General features: G+C 37.5%; 1 protein-coding gene across 1 annotated transcript; it reads right to left on the reverse strand.

The window, feature by feature from the left end:
* Nucleotides 1–1,774: 1,774 nt before the first annotated feature.
* Nucleotides 1,775–4,244, reverse strand: LOC128125861 (uncharacterized). Its single transcript, XM_052770665.1, has 6 exons — nt 3,989–4,244; nt 3,370–3,691; nt 3,242–3,290; nt 2,933–3,144; nt 2,729–2,836; nt 1,775–2,153 (listed from the first exon to the last, which is right to left on the reverse strand). Exons 2-6 carry the CDS (start codon nt 3,681–3,683, stop codon nt 1,913–1,915), a joined length of 924 nt encoding a protein of 307 aa, XP_052626625.1. The 5' UTR covers nt 3,684–3,691; nt 3,989–4,244; the 3' UTR covers nt 1,775–1,912.
* Nucleotides 4,245–10,840: the final 6,596 nt, after the last annotated feature.

The raw sequence follows: 10,840 nt of genomic DNA on the forward strand, positions 1-10,840 counted from the left end.
CTGGTAATCCATGTTTAGCCTGATGTGTGGCATACAGCTATTCGACATCACTTCTGGTCGGATTTCGCAAGTATATGTCGCCATAAAGCTTTATAACATACTCACAAAAAAGATATGTGCATTCTCGACCGGTCCTCGCAAACATTTTCAAATATTCATCTGAAGCGTCTGCGGCTATGCCGTGCGCCAGTTGTCTAAAAGTTGTTGTACATTTTTTAAATGTAGTAAATCCACGTTTACCCCCAGCATCCCAGCTCAATTGGAAGAACTCATAATTGTTTTCCAAATCTATAGCTATACGTATGAATAAATTTCTACTGATACGAAAACGATCCTCAACTTCGTTGGGTCGTATAAACTATCAGGGTTAAAGTAATCACGTACCAAAAGTTCGTTCGCCGCCTCTTGATCCCGGTTGATCGACTTTCTTCGTTTCTTCTCGACATCTAAAGTTTTGTCTCTCTGACGTACAATGTCGTGTGCCGCAGACAACAACGTGTGCATAACCAACTCATCGTCACCGATCAGATGAAGAAGAAGAAGAAATGACATCCAAAAAATTATTCATATTGTTGTTGTTGAGTGTGATTTTTTTGTAGTTGTTGTAAAATATTTGATGTGTATTGTGTTTGTATATATAGGTGAGGTTTTAATTTTGAAAAGAATTTTTTTTAATAAATATAAACTATCAAGTGGAGTAAATGGGAATAATTGGTCAAAAAAGCAAACATCCAATCACATTGAGCGTAAGAGCCCGTAACCGGTGTCAATCTGCATCACACTCACCCTAGCTGAGGTCGGTGTTCACGTGTAAACACGGTACACCCCCTTGCCAGCTTAGTTTCACGCGTCAAAAAGCTTACCATACTTGATGGCCTAAATGCCCAACCTCGTAACTAATTTATCAAAGTCAACCTACCACACACATTTAAACACCCCATAGTTTGTCTTAGTTGCTATATGTATGAATATATTTTTCAAAACTGAATGAGTAGTGTTGATAAACAACGAAAACCATGTTAATCAAGCTGTTATCAAATTGCCTAACATTGTTAGTCAGTAACAATTGTAACAGGTACCAAAGGTGCGTTTTTTTACCTAAAACATGCACCATGCTCACCTAACTCAAACAAACAATTATGTTATGTCATTTCAGTTTTCAAAGGATTTGTAATTCATTTGCTTACCCACTAAATGCACTTTCTTTTTTTGGAAAAAAAAGCGTACCCTGTTAGACAAATCAACGTCATAAAAGCTCACACCATACCCCAAATAAGTACATCCCAATCTTCAAACTTACCTTTAAAATTTACTTTGCTAATTTCAACACTTAATAAAATGAATCAATCCATGTTGTAAAATATAAATCCCTTAACACACAATGTGACAAGGAGTCTAAAGAAAATTGCATAGGACCAACCAAAATGACCTAATTACCCTTACTAGTTTGACTTTGAGCATTCTTAATTTCCAAACTCCAAATTTTCTACACAAAATAAATCCCTTAAACACACAATGTGACAAGGAGTCTAAAGAATATTGAATAGGACCAACCAAAATGACGGAATTACCCTTACTAGTTTGACTTTGACCATTCGTTAATTTCCAAACTCCAAATTTTCTACACAAAACAACCAAAAAACCAAAATTCGCAACACCTACTTGATTGTTTTAATAACCACACAAGCATATCTTTAATATTTATGAGATTATACTGTGTTTGACATGCATTAGGTTACACTAGACTGACGTCTGACTGTTTGTTTGATTGACATGTACAAAAGAAAGATATATATACTTTGTCAAAATTGACATCAGTTGACTTTCGGTTCAAAAACATGATCCAAAAGTGAAGTTAGACAACCAAATGAGCAAATAACCCTAAAAAGAAAAAACAAGACTCGAAAATTTATCATAGTGAAAGACAATTATGCCCTTCGGGTACTACCCTAGGCATCAGACTAGCTGCCACATATCTTTGAGGATATAGCTTAGGGATGATGCTGCTGGTGGTGGTGGTGGTGGTTGTGTCAACTGGTGCCGCCGCCATATGTGCCCGGCTATGAAACTTGGCAAATCGGTTGATGACTGAAAATCTCTCTAAATCTTGGGATTCCATTCTTATTTCAAGAACTGATCCTCCATTCTCCAACCTTCATTTCCATTTTTATACACAAATGAAAACAGAATTACAAAATGGAAATGTAATTTAACTAATTTTTGACACTGGGTTGATTTGGCTTTTGAGTTGTATTTTATTTATGGATAAAATTAAAAGGTCAAATGGTAAAAAAAAAAAGTGGGTTGATTTGATAAAAAGTCATATTACCTAATAAAGGAAAACGTCAAGTGGGAAAAATCTAAAACGTTTATCTAAAACAGAAAAAGGTCAATGGGAGAATCTGAATTCGAGTTATATCTTTTACTAAAAAAGTATTTAGGTCAAATGGTATAAAATAAAAAAATTTACCCGAAAAAGGAAAGTGTCAAATGGAAAAAACTAAAAGTAAAAATCAAATGTAACAACCTTTTAATTTCTTTTATTAACAAATTACACAAAAACCAAAGTATTTTGAGCTGTTTTGCAGTTTAACTAACTACTTGTACTTTATTTTTTCCAATCAAACAAAAATAAAGTTTTAGATATTTTTCCAATTAAACCATTTTTACCTAAAAATGGTTAAATTGGAAGTTTACTAACATAAAAAATGGTGGATTGTGTTTATACCTCAAAAGCACATCTTCTATCTTCTTTGATTTATCAATGAAATCTTCTACAACCTTTGAAAGATTCTGATCATCACTACCCTTGGATACAACCTTTTTCCCTGCTGACCTGGATTTGCCACGTCAGCAAAAAAAAAAGAATCAAATTTTCCAACTTTTCAAGATTTCACATTCATAACAAAATAAAAAAAAAAATGATACTTACGTTTCAGAAATATGATGAGGATGATTTGCCAAACTACATGCATCACCAAGTGCTAATCTAGCAGCAAAGTATGTTACAATTTCATAACATTCCAAAGCATCATCTAACAGAAGTTTAAAAGGCGTAGGCCTAAATAAAACTTGCATAAGTTGTGTTGTTAAAATTATTCTTCTCTTTAATGTTTCACTTTCACCCCCTTGACCTTCTTTCATCTGTTAACATAATAGTATAATAAAAACAACCATTTACAAATTAGAACCAATACACCAAAAAAAAAAGTCAACTCTCTGGTCAACCACAAAAACACACCTGTTCAGGTACCCGATTTCCAGCCTCTCCCCATTCCACTTCCGCAATGCTGCAAGGACAAATTTGTAAAAAACAAAAAAACTTTGACGTTTTTTATAGTATGTCAATATATACACACACACACATACCTTGTATCAAGAAGTCTTCTAGAACCTTGTGTTGCTTCTTTATGCCAAGGGAGAAGCTCGTAAGTAGGAAATTTACGTTTTTTTGATTTAGAAATAATTGAATCTTGATTAACACCAACCGAATTGGTTCCATATTGACTTGTGTTTGCTAAATTCATCTGGACAAATGAACTATTTTTATGAAGCTGAGAAGGGTCTTGAAGAGGAGGGTAAAATGGGGATTTCACTAAATGATCTTCTTTTATAGCGGATGACGCGAGTACGCTTTTGTAGTTTTCGTATGCAGATGTGAGGGCTTGACATTCAGTGACCATCAGTTAACCTATGTACTTCAGGGAGGGAAATCATAAAGGAAGAAGGAATATTCAACGAAACCAAAGTACAACATAAGCACATACTTAAACCCTAATAACAACACAATCCTAGCAAACATATATATAGAACTGAAATTACAGATTGTAAACGAACTCTAAAACCTAAATCAACAACTCAGAGAGAAAACAACACGAACTCAAACCCTAAAAACACTACTGCATGAAACAACTTCAAATTTCCCCAACAATGCAAAAACAATAACTGCGAATTTCAATGGTTTTCGGTGAATCAAAAGCTGTATTACCGTTACAACACAAACAAGGTCGAGAATCAGCTAATTTGAGACTAAAATCGACGATTTCGAGACTGTGATCCAAGTGAAAGCAAATTTGGGGGTTGTTGAGAAGTATACAGAAGAACAGAAACTCTTACTTCCAGCAGCTGGTTAGTGGCTCGTTACCACCCTCCCTCGCTGAGCATTTGTTAAAGCCTCATTACCACCCTCCCTCGCTAAGCATTTCCACTCCCTATACATGTGTTAAGTTGGTTTTCTAACAATTAGCGAGCAGCTCTTTGCCTTACCAGAGGAAAGAGAAGATATGTGGTACCCACCATTTAAGTATTTCAACTTCAAACAATTGTACTTTTAGCTTTAGCAACTTGTATTCTTTTCATGTTTTATTTTATTTAAATAGTTAAATAAAAATATATTTGATTTAAGAAAAAAAAAATATTTTCTAAAAACATCACCGCTCCATATCATCATATTATGTTTAGGTGTCCATAAAAATATAAAATGGCAATGTTTTAACACATTCTACAACTCCCTAAAACACTTTATATCTCTCTAAAACCGATGACCGAGAAAGATGGTCTCTTTTTCTTTCTTTCAGACATATTATATTTTATCTGTCTAGGTTCGGTTCTGAGCCTGTAGGTTTATTGCCGAGCCTCAGGGTCTTATATCTTCATGTCATGGGCTCCCCCACATGGTCTTTTCCTAGGAATGTCATGGGCTCCCCACATGGTCTTTTCCTAGGAATGTCAAGGACTCCTCCACATGGTCTTATATCCAATTACCACGAGCTCCGTCGGTATCTTCCATGCAATAACATACATAATCAACTAGCATATCATATATCACAGAAGTATCTATCATACTACATAACACATACATAAACATATAAGGATGTCGTGGGCTCCCCCCCCCCCCCCCCCCCCCCAGGGTCTTATTCACTCTCTAATGGTTTTAGGGTTTTCAGAGACGTTTGAAGGTGAAAGAGGCTGATTAGGGTGAGGCTTAAATGAGATAAGGATTCTTATATAGGGTTCAAGTCCGGAAATTAGGGTTTGGACATCTGTCACATATGCCAAGCGTACATGTTGCCCCTCCGCGATCATTATTACATAATACGCTAAGTGTACCTATGAGTACTCCCAGCGTACTTAAGGGACTTCTTATGCAACATTTTAAATTTTCAAGGGCTTCAAAGGAAACACTTGGTTTGGAGTGTTACAACTTACCCCCACTTGAACTAGACTTCGTCATTGAAGTCCGCATATGCAAACAGATAGGGGTAATGCTCCTGCATCTCCTCCTCCGGCTCCCATGTCCATTCGGAGCCCCTTCAGTGCTGTCATTGCACCTTTACAAGCTTCACTTCCTTGTTCCGAAGACCCTTAGTCCTCCTATCCAAAATCGCGATAGGCCTCTCAATATAATTTAGGCTCTCGTCCACTTAAATGTCGTCTGAAGAAACGACTGTGGACTCGTCAGTGACACACTTCCGAAGCTGTGACACACAGAAGGTGTTGTGAATCTTGTTAAGCTCATCCGGCAAATCCAAGCGATATGCAACCTTGCCCACCCGGGTCGTAATCCTAAACGGGCTTATATATCGGGGTCCTAGCTTGCCCCTCTTTTGAAACCTGATAACCCCTTTCCAGGGCGACACCTTCAGTAACACGAAATCCCCCACCTGGAACTCAAGATCTGATCGTCACTGGTCAGCATAACTTTTCTGACGGCTCTGCGCGTGTGACATCCCCAAATTCACAGATAGAAAAGACCGGTTTAATTTACATTTTTAAAATAATTTCAGAGTAATCCTTTGACTAAAAGAGTTGCGAAATTTGTTCCCAAAACACAATATGATAAAATAAAGTTTACCAAAGCATTTCTTAAAGAAATGTATTTTCATTATATAACAAAACTCATGATGTCATGTTCCGATACAGACCAAAAACATAAACAGTACAACATAGACCTTACAACAGTTATTTACAACTACTGGTCTATAAACAAAATATCTTCACAAGATGTCCAACTTATGCTCTCGCACCACTACCTATAATTCAAAGAAACTGAGTGGGACAGGCTTGGGAGCCTGGTGAGCATATAGGGTTTTCAACCCACAATAAATAATTATATTTAATTTTCACCAACCAACAATAACCCGATTACCCATTCCCGTTATCCTCACTTTACGTCCCTAAAACAACAACTATCACAAGGAACCTAGTCTAAGGATTTTCATCGGGATGGACATTACTGCAAAGGGGTTTCCTCAACAATAGATGTTCTTAAGGCAACCATGGGGATAGAGTACACTGGTGAACACATCGTTCACAACACCTACAGGTTATGAACCTGTCAGCGTTCCACTGGACAGTCTAGAAAGAGTCTGTGGTCGTCATCTATACTCCACTAGATGACTAGATCAACAACAACGTCAAGGCCTCTCATCATTTTATTTCATCACACATCAACTATCTACCAATGTTATACCCAACAGTTTTGTAGATAACATATATATATATATATATATATATATATATATATATATATATATATATATATATATATATATATATATATATATATCCATTCAATACTCATTCCAGATAATAGATAATATATAAACACATAGCACGTATTTTATAGAGAAATAATTCATATCTACATGTTAGAAAAAAGCAACTACACACTCACTTGATAAGACGATGTTCGGACAGCACTACGGCTCTTAAAATAATAATCTTTGATGAAATCGGGATATCTTCCAAAAACCGGGCTTCTCGCGGGCAGAGTTCCGGCTCGACAACTCTCTTTCTCGGGATCTTCGGGGCTTCGGGACTTGCTTCGGGTGTCGGGATTGATACTGGGGCTTCGGGGGTCTTTCTCGCAAAGTAGAAGAAAGTAAGAGGGTGAAGGAAATGAAAATTAGCAATAAAACCCGGAGGTCTCACTTTCTATTTATAGAGGTTGAACCCACGATTTACGTTGGGTGTAACTTCAGAGGACGCGGGGCATACTCCCCCGTCGACTTGTACGTTAGGCGTACGCCTAATACGCTGGGCGTACTGGGTGGATTGGATCGGATCCATCACGGCTTCGGACCCGAGGCACTCAAGTGATGGAGTAGGGCGACGTGGCCCAACTCAGTCCATGAATCATGAGTACGCTGGGCGTACTCCCTTACGTTGGGCGTACTCCGTATTTCCAAACTTCTAAAATTTGTATCTTTCGCATACGAGCTCCGTTTTCGACGTTCTTTATATCCACGCGTAGGTGAGATTATGCTCTACAACTCACGTTTAGACTCCGTCGGCTAATTTTGACTTTATTTTTATTATATTATTTTTAGTAGGCCGGGATAGGAAAACTCCGTTAGAAATTCATAACTTCATCATCTGACGTCCGTTTTCATCTGTCTTTTTACCGTTGGACTACTATGGACGAGATCTTCGATTCTCGTTTAGATTGTTTCGGCTAGAAATCACTCGATCTCATATTCGAACTTTGGGTTTCATACTGCTAAGTCGAAACTTAGAAAAATCTTAACTTCCTCATACGAAGTCAGATTTAGACGCTCTTTTTATGTATGCTCTCGGTTTAACATATTCTACGACTTTTGTTTAGATCAATAAGGCTAAATATCGCTCTATCATAAATTCACTATTTACGTCACACAGTGTCGTACCGGATCTGTCATGAAACTTCGACAGGTCATAACTTCTTCGTTATAACTTGGATTTCGGCATTCTTTATATTTTCGGAATCCTCGTCACGACCACTACAACTTCCTTCATAGATATCGGGCTTATCTAATATTTCATTTTAACTCTTAAATTATCCTTAATTCTTTTAAATCACAACAATTAAGCATAAAACACATAATACTCAAATAATACATTTCTATTATTTCAAAATGAGTTACAAAGTTTAACCTAAACTATTACATCAACATTAATGCCTAGACTAGAAACATAGTCGTTGCTTTCTCCTTAAGAAAAGCCATCAGATGAGGACACATGGCACTGACTCGGCGAGTCAGTGACCAAACTCGACGGGTCTAGCTGTCTGGCAACTTATAAATAGAGGTGTCAGGCATTGCGATTTCTTCACACCTCCCAACTTTTTTTTCTCTCTCTACTTTCTCTCTCTAGCCTCCTTTATTCCCCCTAAATTCTAGGTAAACCCCTTCGCACCCGAAGGAAGCCCCGAGGCTCCCGGAGCCCCGAGAAAAAGAGCTTTTCGGCTCGGGAGCGCTGCTCCAGCGAATCCCAGTTTTGAGAAAAACCCGCTGTTAGTGAGTTACGCTTACCCTATTTTAAGTATAACTTATGTTTAAGTCATGAACGTTATTATGAACTTATAAACAAGATTTATCAGTGATTCAAAGTCATTATACTTATTAATCTACTTATGGGGATGATGTCTTGGCTGTGATTTAGTGAGGTGTTTAAAGTGGGATTTCCAAATAGTATACTTCTTATACCAAACGGACCCTACGTCCTATATGATCCTACCTGGTTGTTCTTTACTTGATAGATCATGAAGTAGACTTTGAGTTAATGATAAATCTAGACTAATAATTAGTCGCAATAAAGATTAGACTAAAACTTAGTGATAATAATGCTAGGTTTCGTCGAAGGAAAATAGAATCGTTAAAAGCAAAGCGCTGCCGAGTTTGGAATCATCACTTTAACAACTGAGTGCATGGTTACTTTCATCTTACACATATATATGAAGTATTTTATATAAACTACGTGTTATGTGTGCATATTAACTGTATACTTGCATCTATGTTGGATGAACGATTTTATACAAGTCTTAAATGATTTAAACTGTATATTTATTTATATCTACAAAATATGTTGGGTAAAACATGGGTAGATGAAATATATATGTTGGATGATGAGATAAGAGGTGATATAGACCATGAGATAAGGGTGAGAGGTGAACAATGAGAGAATCCTTTTACCCAAGCGTTGGCCCCGTCATCTAGCAGAATATGGATGACAACCACAGACTATTCTAGATAGTCCAGTAGAACACTAGCAGGATCGCAACCTGTAGGTGTTGTGAACGAGATGTTCACCCAGTGTACTCTAAAAACCCATTGACATGTATTACGAGTTGACTCTCGAAAATGAAATTGCGAGTTAGCGAGATACACGAGGTGAGTCTTCTCACTATACTTTACCTTGAGTAGGTAACCAGAGTTATGTGACAGAGTATTTGTATGCTATGTATGTTATGTGTTGTACTGCATTATTTCTATGTGATTTATGATGTGCATGTTTATAGAGTTGGAACCGGAAGGTTCACAGAGTTAGAACCAGAGGGTTCACAGAGTAGGGTCCACGGACCCACAGAGTTATAGCCTCGAGTGGCTAATATGTGTTATGTGTGGTATTTTGGGGAACTCACTAAGCTTTGTGCTTACAGTGTTGGTGTTATTTGTTTCAGGTACTAGTGATGATTGTGGGAAGGCGCCGACTTGATCAGTACACACACGGGATTTTATGTTATCAGATCTTGGGAATTTTATGTAGCATGGATTGAGTTAAAAACATTAATGTTTTTATGAATGATAAATGATTTGTGTTTTTATAAAATGCGAAAAAATGTTTTGAAATTTACGTTGTTACAAAATGTCCAAGTTTAAACAAGGTTTGGTTGACCCAACCTTCTTTCATAAGAAAGAGGGTGAGCACTTAATGATAGTCCAAATTTATGTCGATGACATCATCTTCGGTTCCACGAATCCTAGCTTAACAGCTGAGTTTCGCAAGTTGATGGAGACTAAATTTGAGATGAGCTCAATGGGTCCAATTAACATTTTCCTTGGGTTAAATATTAGACAGGGACCAGAAGCCATTTTTATCAATCAAGAAGCTTACACAAAGACATTACTAGCGAAGTTCGGCATGATGAGAGACTCAATAGTGAAGGTTCCAATGGCATTCGGAACGAAGCTAACACCATCTCTAGAAAAACTGGCTGTTGATATGACACTCTATCGCCAAATGATAGGATCACTAATGTATCTTACAGCTAGTAGACCGGATATCATGTTTTTTGTTTGTTACTGTGCTAGGTTTCAAGCCAATCCATGCGAACCTCATATGGTGGCTGTCAAGAACATCTTCCGATACTTGAAGCAAACCTCATCTCTCGGCATATGGTACCCAGCGAAGTCAGGATTTTTCGTTCAAGCTTTCTCAGATGCCGATATTGAATGATGTGGTCGAGATAGGAAAAGTACCATAGACGGCTGTCAATTTCTGGATGGCAAACTCATCAGCTGGCAATCCAAGAAACAAATGTGTGTATCCTTGTCCACAGTCGAAGCTGGATATATAGTCGTTGCATCTTGTGCTTCATAGGTCATTTGGATTCAAAGTCAGTTAAGAGACTATGGCCTAAATATGAAGTGAATCCCACTCTATTTTGACTCTGAAATTGCAATCCGAATATGTCACAACCCAGTGCAACACTCAAAGAAGAAATATATAGCATTGAGGTACCACTTTATCAAGGATCATGTGGAAGATGGTAATGTGGAAATTCATTTCGTACGATCTGCTGATCAATTGGCCGACATATTCACAAAAGTCTTGCTTGAAGCAATCTTCAATAGAATACTTCAAGGCTTAGGAATGATGGAAGCTGAATCTGTACCGAAACCATCTTTGCTTCCATAAGTATACCTTTCGCTTTCGCCTCATTAACATTTCAACAAGCGAAATAGAGCGAACGCTCGATCTATTTGGGTTCCGATTTTCCGAGAACCGAATTGTACCGAACGCTTGGTATATTTCGCTTCATCTATCAAAAGGCGAACGTTCGGTTGAAACGTTATGTATA

The sequence above is a fragment of the Lactuca sativa genome, chromosome 4 (genome assembly GCF_002870075.4).
Source record: "Lactuca sativa cultivar Salinas chromosome 4, Lsat_Salinas_v11, whole genome shotgun sequence".
Lineage (NCBI taxonomy): Eukaryota > Viridiplantae > Streptophyta > Magnoliopsida > Asterales > Asteraceae > Lactuca > Lactuca sativa.

Excerpts from the sequence above, each read along its gene's own strand:
- LOC128125861 (XM_052770665.1), bottom strand. The coding sequence starts at position 3,683 with ATGGTCACTGAATGTCAAGCCCTCACATCTGCATACGAAAACTACAAA. Across the intron at positions 3,291-3,369 it reads AGAAGACTTCTTGATACAAG|CATTGCGGAAGTGGAATGGG; the intron begins GTATGTGTGTGT and ends TTGTCCTTGCAG. Across the intron at positions 2,837-2,932 it reads CCTCATCATATTTCTGAAAC|GTCAGCAGGGAAAAAGGTTG; the intron begins GTAAGTATCATT and ends TGGCAAATCCAG.